The following is a 14,158-nucleotide window of genomic DNA, read 5'->3' as shown; positions in this document are numbered from 1 at the left end:
GCAAATAAAGTTGAATTCATTGGCAATAAAACACACAGTTGCCCAGTTCAGTACATTCAGGGCTGCTAAAGCATTTTCTGCTCTGGTATGACCACATAGCTGTGTTGGATTAGCTCTCATTCAACTAGCATTTAACTTTTCTTGAGTTCAACATACAACATAAAATGGCTCAAAGACTGTTCTCAATCTTTTAACTATAAAAGAATATTACAGTTGATGCTTTTATACTCCTAATGGATTGTTGCTGCCAATATACCCTGACAAATATAATATTAAACATTAACAAAACAGGCACACAGACATATCTGACAAGGCCTTTTAATCAATACTTCAAAAGTACTTTAAATATTTAATAGTAGCATGATGAGAGAATTTCAGTTTTTCTCTACATCCATATAGCACAAACACTACAATCATATCTACGTTAATCTTCATCCTAACATTTAGCATTTTTGAGCCCTAAGCTGTGTAGATGTCTACGTGAGCTGTTAAAATGAGTCTATTGCAGTGCAGGCAAAATGGACAATCAAAGACACAATTCAAATTCTCCATTATAATTAAAACTGCTGGAGTACAAGGACATGTAAATAGTTTCATTCCAAAACAATATTTAGTTATGATAGTGTCTTAAATACAGTATTTTATATCTACAGTTGATTGCATCTTCAAAATTAAAGCTTTAAATATGAAAAAAAAAAAAAAAAAAAAAAAAAGCTTTAAATATTTACAAATAATATTAGAGTGGGTAAAGTTAAATCACGAGAAGGTCTTGAACCGTACCCAAGCGTAACCATCAATCAATCGTGATTTGATTCAGCCATGTATGAGTAAAATCTTCAAAGAGCAGCACTGCAGTAGAGGCAAGTTGAAACTGGTAGATGTAATAACTGTTTGGGAGTGTTTAAATTAGCGTTTAATTGAACAGGGTCTGGCATTATCCTGCTACTCTCTTGGCTGAGGGGAGCTGCACCAGGTAAGGCTTTATGAAAAAAGACATTTTTAAATGGAAAAATAAACTAAGCTGCAACAGATTCACCCCGTTCCTTTCAGTATAGATACAATAGACACAATCTGTTTGCCAAAATTAAAATCTAGCCCACTGGTGCTCTGAGTGCTTGCTGTCACCATTTCCACCTCTGCTAAAAGAGGAGATATCAGGCTGCAGTACAACATCACATCACGTGATTTCTACAAAAGAAATCCTTCAACCTCTCAAATATGACTCAAGGCTGCCAAAGTGTGAAGTTACCTACAGCTTATTTAATCTTTAAAAAGAAAAAAAAGGAAAAAAGAAGCATGGAGTCTGGTCTGTTATTAGTATATTCCACTTTTCATTTCACACAGTCATGAGTGGTGTCTCTGCAGCAGGTCGGTGGTTGAGCGTCGTGCTCAAACACGTAGCGGGGATGAGTGCTGGCTCACAGTCTGATTGGTCCATCCCACCCTTGCTGTCATGCTTGTCTCCTGGTGTGATCGGTCGCTTCCAGTCAGGACCGTGTTGTTAGCATTGGCTAGAGGGCCAACACATGTTAGATGGAGTCCCAGAGAGTCTAATATTTCCTCATTTTCTCTCTTTGGCTAAGATTACTCCATTTTTAGTCCTGCATGTGGGTGGCTGTTCTGGCCTTTTGTGTCAGAGCACAGACAGCACGAATAAAACTCCATAAATTCTGCTTGTAGTCTGTTGTAATCCATGTAAATGTGTAGTTCCACCTTCCTGTCCTCCCGTCAAGAGGCACAGAGGGAGGACCCTCTCACCCCTTCGTTTTCAGCGCAAAAGGGTTCGAGCCTCAGGTTGAAGGGCAACAAATGGCGGCATCTGCAGCTTTGCTCTTCAGGCTGCCTGTGATTGGTTAATTCCAGCCGGGCCTCATGTAGTTGGGGATGCACTGGCACACTTGGTGGCTGTAGTAAAAACCAGTCTGGCACACAGGTCTGGGCTTTCTGCAAGGCAATCTGTAACAGCTACACAGAGGAAGAAGAGGGAAGATGATGGGAGGGAAAGCCAGAAAAAGGGAGATGGACGGAATAGAAAGAAAGAGTGAAAAGCCAGCGAGAGGCGGGTGAAGGGAAGGAAAGGGTGAGTTTAAGAGCCACAGAGAAGAAATAAAAAACACACAGGGGAGATTATATTCTCTTGGCGTGAATACGATTGATTATTCATATCTGGACATCCCTTTTGGATAAACCCAGATCCAAGTTTTGTTTGTGCACGCATCAAACACTTCTGAGTGTGAGAAAAAAGAGCATTTCTCCAGAGAGGGGAGGATTATGGCCAAATTCTGGGAACTGGCCTCTTCAAAATCACAGTAGGTGTATGGTCTTCTGTTGTACCACCTCCTGTGACCAGATGTTGAATCAGGCATAAAAAAACAGACAAAATGATGAAGCGAGTCAGTTGTGCATACTTGAATATCTTATACTGTCTTATCTGCATTAAAGAGCGGGAACCGGTACCACCTGCTCTTCAAAAAGTTTCCTGTTGGCCTCCTCTTAATTCTCTGTTATGAGATACTTTCAAAAGTGATTTACTGTATCTGCATCTTAGCGAGCAAAGACGTATAAATTGATGGCTAGCAAACATTTAAAAAATCAGCTTAAGCAACCAGTTTACATGTCTTTGCTAGTTAAGATGCTAGCATCACTAACTGTAGCTCAACTTCCAAAATTAGCTTTAGGGGCCAAACACTATATTTAACTTAACTCCTAATCCTTTGTAGATGTAGGTGTCACTTTGTTTTGTTGCATGGGAATTATCTGATTATGCTAATTGAACTAGCATTATCTGGTCATTTGATGTTTGTTACGTGTTTTTCTTCCTTTGTTTTGGTGAAATTTAACGTATCATTCAAATGTCTGGTCAGAAATGTCAGCCATATTTCATAGTGCCTCTTTTGTGAATGTGCGCTTCGTCAGTTAAATTGTTAGGTAGCTCGTTCAGTTAGCTGCACAACAGCTACATTGGCAGTTGGCTTAATGGGCATAGATATTTAACAATAGCTCGTAACTGTTAATACTTCTTTTATTAACTAAACTGGTTTGTAAGGTGGGACCAGTTTTAATTTGAGGTATTTATTTCTCCACTTTCTTAAACACTTTCTTAAAAAGTTAGGTTAGAACTCGAGCACTGAATTTGGATCTTTAAGATATGAAATATTTGAATTGTACTTAGTTACATGGTTTATCAAGGTGAATCCAAAAAAAAAAAAAAAAGGATGGACATGAACAGACAATCAAGGACATGGAGCTAATATTGAGTCTTGGTTAGAGCGCACATCTTATAAATTTCAGCCCTCTTAGGCTGAGAAAGTTTAAGAATTTTTTCTGCCATCAAAGGTCACTTGTGTGTTTATGTCCATGAACTTTCCCATAAGTGTAAAGCCGTGATTAGAAATCACTCATATCAAAGCTCAGCTGGCAGCACGTGTTTTTCCTTGTGCCCGTCACTCCATCTGTCCCTAAGCCTGCCTGCTGGTCTGATGGCTGTTCTGCTTTCTGTCATTAAGTTCACCCCGTCTCTCTGCCTGTCTCTCTGCCCGTCTCTCTGCCCGTCTCTCTGCGTGTCTCTCTGCAGGCCTCTCGGGTCAGAAGAAGGTTGATCTCTTGTATGCTGGCTGTGGGAACCGCGACATGCATGCAAAGCACGCACACACAGCTGAGACCGTGGTCGAATGTTTAGGAAACCCTGTGTCCATAAAAGGTCATATGGAAACATGTGAACGACAGAAAATGGAGAAGTTTGGAATGTATGACATGTCCATTGAGAGTTTGCTTGCTTTCTCCCTCTCAAACTGCCTTTCTCACTCTTTCCTCACCCATTCCTTCTGCTAAGCTCCCAGGGCGAGGAGTAGTGATGGCACCCCAAGGGCCGACCAGGCTTAGCCTGGTGCCTAAAGCAGACAGGACCAGTTCTCCCAGTATAAGCCACTGGTTCAGGTAACCCATGATGAACTGACACACAGAAATGCTGTGATTTGAGTTGGAGGGAATTAAAATCACTGAAGCTTCACATCAATCGAGTCCGCAGAATTATGTCATTATTGGCAAGTTATTTTAAGACACTAATTATAGTCATCACAGATCAGGCCCTCTTTTGGCTTTGGATATGTTTTATGCTCTTAAAACTCTTTTTTGAGGAGTTTGAGTGAGTTCTGGCCCACATATTGCAGTCAGTGCTTTTGTGCAATGTAAGAGTGTTTCTAAAATGAAATGCAGTGCAGCTGCAGTTTTTCCAGAACTTCGGGTTTCACTTCATGGATTTTTATTTTACGCAACTGTGGAAGTAGGAAAAGAGGAAGTGATAATTTCAATAAATTGTTTTGACGCAGACTGGAAACCAAATACTCATTTTTAGAATTTACTGCAAATGAGTGGATAAACAGCCAGCGCATGTATGATGTAATGCACAACATTGATTTCAAAGAGGGAGGCGGGCGTTCTCTGTAACTTAAAGATGGTGCCAGCACTGATTGAGAAACAACAAATTCCAGCAGGTCACTGTAAAGTACAGCATTAATGTTGTTCTCTGCATGGACACAAGATAAAAATGTTTATTATTGCTGATTGGCAGCACAGCGGGCTCGATGGGTTCAGCTTGCTCCTTTCTACTCCTTGAGTTTTGCTCAAGGATACTTCAGCAGGGTCCTGGCCTTCTTGCATGCCTACCTGCAGGTGTTGGGGTTGAACCTCTTGCCCTGCCGCAAACAAGACTGTGGACTCTCTCTGCACTGACACAGGCAGGTGTCGGGGTTCAGGGGCTGGTTCCCGGGACACTCTGCGGCGCACACGCAGCCACACAGCTCCTCATCCCACCGCTGGCCGGTGGGACACAACTTCCCCTCACCTTGACCTTCACACTGGCATTCACCTGAGAGGAGAGAGTTTAATGTCTTCGGGGAGAAACAAACACATGAAGGTAATTTTATGCATTTAAACCTGACTTATCAGATATTGCATGTCGTACTTCTGTCAGTGTTGTTGGACTGAATATTTGGTGGTTGGGTTCTGACTTGCATGAAGCCCTACTTCCCCAAACTTCCCCCTTATCTGTGTTTATCCTTTCTGGCTTGATCTTGCATGGTTGCTCTCAGAATGACAGGCCTTTTCTTAGCGGTTTGGTATACTGCTAAGGCCAGAGATAACCAAAGAAAGAAAGGTATTTCTTTCACCACTTTGCAGACAGACTGTGGTTCAGACTCTGGGATTATAATTATCTTTCAAACAACAGCAGAATGTGAAATATTTTCAATAACTGCAGCCCTCCTTACAGGTGTTGTGGTCCAGTTTCCAGCCTGGATCGCAGCTGTCCTCGGTGAGTCCATTTCGACAGACACACTCACAGGTGGACTCATCCAGAACCCTGTTGGGCCCACAGAGAGCCAGCAGACCTGAGTCCTGCGCCTCTGGAAGCCACATGGATAGGAAGTACAAAATGGTTTTTAGTTGTTTTTGCAGCTTTGTTTTGTCGCTCTGTTGTTCATAGCAGTGTCAGTATGTAGGTCAGTCTGTCACTTTGGTCCAGACTGAAATATCCCAAAACCTATGACATGAATTATTTTGACATTTACTACAGACGTTCATGATCTTGAGAGGATGAATCCTCCTAACTTTGGTGATCCCCTAGTTTTTCCTCTAGTGCCACCACGAGGCTGTTCTCAGTGAAATATCTTGACAACTTCCTGTTGGATGTTCAAGGTTCTCAGAGGATGAATTGCAATACCGTCTGTGAGCACGCCCCCCCCAACAGGACATCATCATGTCAAAATTTAATTTGTCAAATACCTTTAACCTGCAAACCTGACATTCTCACCAGTCTTAGCTGCACTTTGTTTAGGGCAAACTAGCAAATGTTAGCATACTGACAGGCTTAACTAAGATGGTGAGCATGGTAAACGTTGTAGCTGCTAGTATTTAGCTCAAAACACTAATGCTTTTTAAGTTTGCATTTATTGACTCGAGTTTCCTGTGGAAACATTAGCTTTAAGTAATTCCAAGGAAAGGTAAGTTGGGCTTGTTTCCCCCACTTCGCTCAAAATGTTCATATACATTTCAAAATAGGTTGTGTTTCTCAGACTTGATTTTCAGTCCATTCTTTCAAACAATGTGCTAAGTAAGGTACCCGGTTCATTAGAAAAGAAAAAAATGGATGGAGATGGAAGGCGCTGTGGTTCACTGCATGATTGTACAAGTAAAATGCCACAAAGACACTTTCGCTTCTCATGTTACAGTTGAATAAACATTCCCTCAGGGGGGAGTCATCTCAGATCATTTCATTTGCCGCTCAGGCATCATCATCATCATCATCATCATCATCTGACTGTGGAGTTTTTGAAGAAGGAAAAAAAAGTCTTTCAAATCATAATTAAATCTGGCTCACATACCAAACCTGCTCAGTTGAGGTGGAGCCACATTTTGGATGACATTGCATTTTGGTTCAGAGGTGGAAGTTCTAATTGCTGTTCACTGGTTCACAAAGCATCCAAAGAACAATATTCAGTTTTTACACTGTAACACAAGGATGAGCTTGTGCAGGTTTTCACTCCTGTCAAACTGCAGAAAGGGGTTGCACTCAAATCACCTGGTGTTAAACATTTAACTCGAGGTTTAAAATCAGATGCTAGACCTGCTGCTGCATCATCACACAAGGAAACGCTGGTGTGACAGCAGCATTTTACCCTTGAGGTGCGTTTTCTAAGGCAACATAATGCTGAATTTGTATTTTGCATGTTGCTTTTTTGACTTTTTTTTATTTGCTTAAATGTTGGATCAGGACCAGCCAGCCAGAAAGATTTCCAGCTCTCTATACGAGTGCTTCACAACCTTCCTGCTCCCTTAAAAGAAAGCAGTGTCTCCTCGTGATGCATTTGATGGATTTTTGAGGCCATAAGAGCTGAAAGTCTGCAGTATTCCACGAGAAAACCAGCACAAATTAGAAAAAGGTCAGGAAAAACATTTGGTATGACAGAAATGTTTTATCTTAAGACCCCTTTGGGGTAATCTAAACTTAATATGCAGCAGCCACTGCAGAAACTGAATAATTTGAACAATGTGACTCACACACACTTACCAGTCTCAGAGTAGTTTATGGCATCTGTAGAGACACACACACAGTTCATTGGATCCCATAATGAGCCAGAGGCGCAGGGAATTTCGGGTGGGGAACATCTACACACACAGACAGAGACGTATTATGAATGCATGGATACAGGAAAAATGACTCAGAAATATTTGTAGACGCAGACACACACACATGTCACTCCTCACTCTCACTCACAGGTGATCTGTTGCGGCTCGTCTTATGATGGAGTGGAGCGGCCGCTTGGAGAGGCATTCGCACGAAGTGTGGTTGACAAAGGTGACCATGACGACGGAGCGGTCCATCCTGGGTGGGGACAGCTCCATCAGCTGGAGGCAAGAAAGCTAAAGTTTAGAGGTGTGTTTGTGTGTGTTCGTGCGTGTACAAAGCTGTAGATGATGTAACACAGTACTTCTTGGTTGTTTATCTTTTATTTTCCTTCATCTTCTTCGACAATATTGCTGCGTACAATGTATTTAGGCTGATGCGTGCAAGTTGATGTAATGGTTGCATGATTGTGCAACAGTGTGTGGCTGTGTATTGTATTGATTTCATGTCCACTTGCAGCCAAAGGCCATCCCACTGCAGTAGGGTGGGCTGTGATACAGATATGCATGTTATGTAACTGGGCAGATTGGTTTCTACCCTCTTTTCTGAGGCAGTTTGAGGTGTAAGAGGAGAAAATACTGACACAATTGTGTAATAAAGTGCTAAGAAGTGCCTGACTGGAAATAAACAGATAGATAAATACAAGAAAGAAAGAATTGAATCCAGCTGTGCGACTTACCGTCTTGTTGACAAGCGTGTGGCTCGTGTTGGTGCAGTAAAAGGCCTCGTTGGTGCAGCATCCACCACACCGATGCAGCGCCACACAGCGAGGGAGGTAGAACTGACTGGTGGATTCTGGGTACTCTTTGGCGACCTCAACACACACCTCTCTGGGCTGGCATGAGGTCCGCTGGATCTCCTCTAGGATGACTGAAACATGTGTGATTAAGTAACTGGGTTTTGTTTGCTGATACAAGAGAGGGTCTTAATTTATCTGTTATTAGTGGTTTTGGGGTGATGGCAGGAAATCATCAACCTCTCCAATGTTCTATCAAATTTTCATTTTCCAATCTTCTTTCCAACTATGCTTGTTTTCTCCATTTTTTCATTTACCACCTACTTCTGTCTGTCTCCAATGCAATGAAATCTGTCTGGCAGTCCACTCTAGTGTTTTAAAAAGCTGGAGACAGCCCTGATGAAGAGGCTATGATTAAACATGTAGATTTTTTCAATGTTAACATTAGATCTTAGACACCACTGGACCAGTTTAAAAAAACGTAGGAATTACGACGCATCCTGGTACTGGTCGACATTTACCTCCCAAAGTTCCGTCCACTTTGTAAAGAGCCTCCTCCCTCGGCTGACCCCACAGATCCTCATCGTTAGAGTGGACTAAGGGGCTCACTGACGAGGTGGGAAAAGAGGGGGAAGAGGAGGAGTGCCAGGATTTCTTCCTCAGGCAGTGCTGAAGCAAACTGTATTCGGGGTACAGAAGCTGTAGGAGCTGATCCACGCTCGTCACTGTGTCCAAACTGGCCTGGTCATCTGACATTGCTGGGACCTGGAAGACGGGAAAGAGTCATAAAGACAAATGTAACCTTAATAACGCAACTCCGTCATGCGTTGCCACGAAGGAATGGATTCATATCAACATAAATGATTAATTCAGGCTCAATATCCTGTTTTGACTAAATATGAAAGAAATGCTTATGAAATGTCGGCATTGAGGGCAATTTGTTTTTTGTTACATACTGTCGAATTTACGCTGTAAGCTTTGCTGGTTCGAGCCGGATAAACAGTGAATACCTCAGCTACCAATGTGTTGTAACATGTTGCTGTTGGCTACTGTTAGTTATTATGGGTTTGTGTGTCCTCTTCTCATCTGCACACACATTGTTCCACTCGAGTACACAAGGAAGCTATAAAGTCTGCCTTTTCTTTATGCTTCAGTATTGCTGCTATTGCTCTTTTCTGTCTTTATTGTGGTTACCTTTTATAGCAGTTAGACTCTGCACTACTGCTAAGGAAATGTGATAAAATTTTAAAATGCCTGCCCTGCTGCTGCAATGCACGATAATCTGACTGTCAGATCTCCTTTTCAAGTCCTTTTGGTTGCTTTACCAATCAATTTTTTGGACAACCTTTCACGGCATCCTTCTTTAATGCGCCCTTCGTGACAAATTCAGCTGCCAACCTCAAGCTGCCTGTGTGAGAGCTTCTGAGGAAACCTTAAATGCAGCATGAGATCTGCTTCAATGAACCAAACAGACTGGAGATTGTGAGCTCAGCCAACACCCATAGTACTATTATTATTATTATACAAAGAGGGCTTTATGTGGTGCTCCAGGTCCACGCAGGAAATCTCAGATGACAGTAGATGTCACTGGATGAACCATTTCCACACTGAGTCATCCCCATAATGATTTTTCTGCCGTCGTGATAGATGTCTCTATTCTCCTCAGTGGAAATACAGTAGATGAACGATAAAAGGTTAATTGTATAACAGACTGGTTAATAGAGGCCTCTGGATTATCTGGGGGGCACGAAATGTCAGCTGGGAGCTGGCTGTTGTGAGTGCCACATTATTTCCTCCTGGGAGCGAGGGTGGTTGTTTGGTTTCCCAGGATGAGAAGGAGCAGACTGGTACAGCTGGCAATACCTAAACAGAAACCAGATCTCTGTTGTTATCACTCTCTCCATTAATCTCTTCCTCCTTCACTCCCTGTCCCCCACCCTCTCCGTTTCTCTCCATCTGTCTCACCAGTTTTTTCACCTAGGACATCAGATATGAAACGCTTTCTTCTCTGTAACTTCTACAATTCCTCCAAGGCAAGATTTGCACTTAGATAAGACTATAGTAGCGTACAAGACCAAGAGTTTACTGCCATGCTAGCTGCCCACAATGACAGTGCTGAGCAGTGATAGTGTTCATCTTAATTTAGTGTGTTAACGATTGCTAATTAGTGAATAGCTAATGTTACTCCATCCCATATCTTTTGTGGCATTTGACTAAAAACCACAAAAGTCAACCTCATGGTGGTGCTAGAAGAAAAATCCGGGCAGGACTAGCGTCAGTATGATTCATCCTCTGGGAACCATGACTGTCTGAACCAAACTTCATAGTCATACATTCCTGACATTGCCATCAACAACAGGCAGTGACTTGTGGTTGTCAATGAATGTTAATTATTTAACCATTGCTGCCTTCTTAATGATTAAAAACACTCAACTGTACACGCAGATTCAAGTCATAGTTTCATGTGTACAATCAATCTTTGCAATTGTAATGATTCAGAAAAGAGTAGAGGCTAAAGTCATCAGTATATTTACCTTTAGTTATATCATCACTGATCTATACTCCCAATTTTAGTGTTGGAGCTCAGTCACTTTGCCAATGAAGCCTCCATAACAGTGTCAGACATGAGACCGTATGGACGAGCGTGACCTTGGTAGTAAATCATGTAAAGCATTTTTCTCTCTTGCAGCGCACACCTTTAAAATTAAGCAATGAAGATAATAATCAATAATATGTTGCGATATTGGACTCGACATAATTCTGCTGTCCATTTGAAGATGGATTCTTCTTTCTTTCTTTCAGCATCTTCTCACATTTCCTCTTTTTCTTTTGGTCTCTCTCCTTTGTGTTGTGAAGTGATCACATGACATGAGGTCATCGCTCTGGGACTATGAGGTCATGATGGACGAATGACCATCATTAGATGTTCCTGGCATGCAGACACACGCACATGTACACACCCATGCATTTGTCACTCACTCTGCCTTCCAGTATAAACATCTTCTGTATGAGGCTATCGTAACGTTCACACACACTTTTATTCAGTCTTTTATTTTTCGTTGATCCCATTAAAGTATGTGATTGAGATGCCACAACCGGATGCCCGGAGTCTTTTTTACTTTTTTGGGGTGACATCATATGATAAACCATGACTAGATAATCAGCCTTTCCATTTTTCACTGGATACCACTACTCTAACGTGCCATGACTCACTGTTATTCAAGGAATTGTTGACCAGGAAATTTTAACTTAACCACAACACTTCCACAGAAGAGGCCCTCTGTCAGAATTCAACAGAAGCATTTACAGTGAAGTTGAAACAAAAGCAAATTGTGTTGTTTACACAGAACTGTTCTAATGGTATTTTTTGAAATGACATCACAGAAACAAGTTGTAACTTCACAAAAAGCAAACGTTTGGCATCAATTTGATATGCTGGGGCTTAAATGAGACCGGCTTTAATTGTTTCAATGCTCAGTTTGCATTAAAGCCTTTGCATAATTGCAACTACCTGGAGTGTCTTTGCCAGTTCATTTTGTTAAAATTGATAACAATGATATGTGTTAATAAACTGTATATTCAAGGAAAACCCAACAAAAGTGTCTTAGAGACGATTCCATAAAGCTGCTTACGCTTGTGACCTTTTTGGCCGATATGAAAACCTTTCTAAGACCTGCGTATCTGAATTCCCTGGGATCGCTGGTCACTTCAGGAACTGAAATCCTTTGGCAGTAGAGCTTCAGACCTGCTCATAGTACAATAATACTAATATAATAATTACTAATATAGAGGATGCTTGTTAAAAAGCAACATTGTGCTGCACACTTTGATACTGTTAATCATGATAGCCTTATGACGAGCCTCAGGCTATCCTCAATTTGTCCTCTGCATGCCACCACAAACAAGCTGTTTGTTGAGTGTGTAGCGCAAAGGCACTGCAGCGGAAATTTTGTTGTGCTGTAGAATTATGAATGAATGTGCCTTGAACCTTCATATTTTTGCAAAATAAGCTGCTTTCCATTGGTTCTGAAGATTCTTCTTATGCCTGGTTCAAATCCTGCCTGACTGGGGGCTGTTGCTTACAGTGTCAAATCAAGTCAAAGATGTTCCTCAAGGATCAATTTCAGGACCCTTGCTATTTAATCTCTCTCTTTATTTAGACATATTCATTTTCAACGGAACATTGCAATGTGCATTTTTATACTGACGTCCTGTATGAAATCAGCTCCAGTGCAAACTAGGTCTTTTGTTAATTGAGAACTTGTTCCAGTCTCAAAAAGACAAAAGGACAAAGCACAGAGCCTTGATATTCCTTCTCCAAACTGTATACATTACAGCATAATAAATACGACTCTGCAAAACCTAACTCAAAAACTGAATTCTTATACCAGAACAGTGCTTGTTCCTCCTTCCAAAATAGACAAAGCATCAAACAGTCCTCTTTCCTCTCTGCACTGGATTATAGAGATATCCTGTGTGCTCATGCGGCAACCACTATACTTAAACCACTGGATGGATCATTGTGTGACTGAATTGCCTCGTTAAGATGTTGTACACACATACTTTGCTTGTGAGGTCTCTCTTGTAAAAGCGATCTTGATTTCAATGAGACTTCCTGAATAAGCAGCCTTTTACTATCTTAACTAACAGCATTCTTCCCAAAAAACATTGTCTCTCATTGGGTATTTAGATGATTTTGGAGGGCGCTGGTCCAAAACCTCCCATAGGTATTCACTTGGGTTGAGATGTGACAACTTTTTTTTGATCCCTCATTGCTGGTGTGGCAGCATCTGCATTTGTTATCTTTGTGTTGACCTGTGTGTAGACACTAAGCTGTGGAAGTAAGTGAAACTCTTCAGTAGTTTGGCCTAAAGCCAGTGGGAAATGATGCAGCTATATTTGAGTTCAGGCCAAGTAGATTTTATAGATGATGGAGAAATGAAATGTCTCACCTCGGTGCCCATGTCTCCAGTTTGGTAATAGTCTGTATAGTCTTGTCCTGAGCACAAATTGCTGATATTAAGAATCCATAGGAGCAATGCTGGTATCCACATAGTGAGGAGATGGAGAGGAGAGGAGATATCAGGACAGAGGAGGAGGAAGTTAGTGAATTAAAAGATGGATGCAAAGTGAAAGACGGGGGGAGGAGAGGAAGGTGGAGGAATCTGAAGTGGAGAGGAGGAAAAGGAGGAGCAGGAGGGTATCACAGACTCGGCCGGTATCTCTTTGCTCCTCTCTTCATTCTATCCGGGGACGAAGTTGCTCTTCCGGCGCAGGTTGTTTGAATTTGGGAAGCCAGCTGAATAAAACATGATGAGGAAATGGTCTCCTCTTCGCCGCGTCAAACACAGCTCCTTTTTTATTTCTTTCACTTCAGAGGAAGTCTTTTCTCCTGTCTGGCTGCGTCTCCATTCTCACTGTTGTTTGATTTGATTTGATCAGGTGCCTGTTCACCTCTGCGAATCACAGTTTGTCTCTGCTCGTTTCTCTTCTTCTTCTATGTCAACCTTCAGCTTGAATTATTCCTCAAGCTCTCTATTTCAGCTGCTGTCTCTTCCACGTACGTCTCTTTTTCTTTCCAGCCTCGGTTGTCCTCGTCAGTCCCAGCTCCTCGCCCTTCACACTTGTGCACCTCCTCGCTGTCTTTATCTATATTTTCCCTTCTCTTCCTCACAACAGCTGTGCTCTTCCCTCCCTCTGTCTGTCTCCCTCTCTCTGAGATTATCGCTGCCTCTTTATCTGTCTCCTGTTTCCTCCTCAGAAACCTCCAGGGCAAAGCTCTGTCTGTCTCTCTCTGGACTTTTTTTTTTTCCTTTTTTTTTGCAGCTTTCTAAATCTGTCACAACTTTTTCTGTCTGATCCTTAGAAAAGCATCAAAGAGACAGAGAGGAAGAGCTTATTCCAAATCCTGTTCTCAAATGGAGTTTTTAGCAGGAGGTTTAAAAAAATGTCCAGCTTTTGGTATTAAGTTCTTGTCCAAACAGAGTGAGTCCTGCTCATAGACATCCTGGTGGAGTGAATGAGAAAAAATGCAAGAATGGACGGATTGTATCTTGTGGGTGGAGTGAAGGATTTGAAGGAGATGATTCGTGCGTTATAGCTGATTATACTGGCACATTCTTTTTTCTCTTCCAGAAATTGCAGGCTATACAGTGTCTGCAGACGCAGGCAGCGTCTTGGCACTGACACACTTTCTCTTCGCACATGCTGCCATCCTTTTGTTTTGTGATTTAAATTCA

General features: G+C 41.8%; 1 protein-coding gene across 1 annotated transcript; it reads right to left on the bottom strand.

Annotated features, from left to right (window-relative positions):
* Positions 1-1,225: 1,225 nt before the first annotated feature.
* Positions 1,226-13,888, bottom strand: LOC139327810 (vascular endothelial growth factor C-like). The gene is made up of 8 exons (XM_070957808.1): positions 12,872-13,888; positions 8,441-8,684; positions 7,863-8,053; positions 7,274-7,404; positions 7,067-7,164; positions 5,268-5,402; positions 4,666-4,867; positions 1,226-1,965 (listed from the first exon to the last, which is right to left on the bottom strand). Exons 1-8 carry the CDS (start codon positions 12,971-12,973, stop codon positions 1,854-1,856), a joined length of 1,215 nt encoding a protein of 404 aa, XP_070813909.1. The 5' UTR covers positions 12,974-13,888; the 3' UTR covers positions 1,226-1,853.
* Between the last annotated feature and the right edge of the window lie 270 nt (positions 13,889-14,158).

Source organism: Chaetodon trifascialis, chromosome 24 (genome assembly GCF_039877785.1).
Source record: "Chaetodon trifascialis isolate fChaTrf1 chromosome 24, fChaTrf1.hap1, whole genome shotgun sequence".
Lineage (NCBI taxonomy): Eukaryota > Metazoa > Chordata > Actinopteri > Chaetodontiformes > Chaetodontidae > Chaetodon > Chaetodon trifascialis.
Note: the sequence above shows the minus strand (reverse complement) of the source record. Positions and strands in the feature narration are given on the sequence as shown.

Bases quoted from the DNA above. Each gene is read 5' to 3' on its own strand.
- LOC139327810 (XM_070957808.1), bottom strand. From the start codon at position 12,973: ATGTGGATACCAGCATTGCTCCTATGGATTCTTAATATCAGCAATTTG. The intron at 8,685-12,871 runs GTGAGACATTTC...CCCGTCTTCCAG, and splicing joins CTGGAGACATGGGCACCGAG to GTCCCAGCAATGTCAGATGA. The intron at 1,966-4,665 runs GTAGGCATGCAA...TCCTCTGTGTAG, and splicing joins TTCAACCCCAACACCTGCAG to CTGTTACAGATTGCCTTGCA.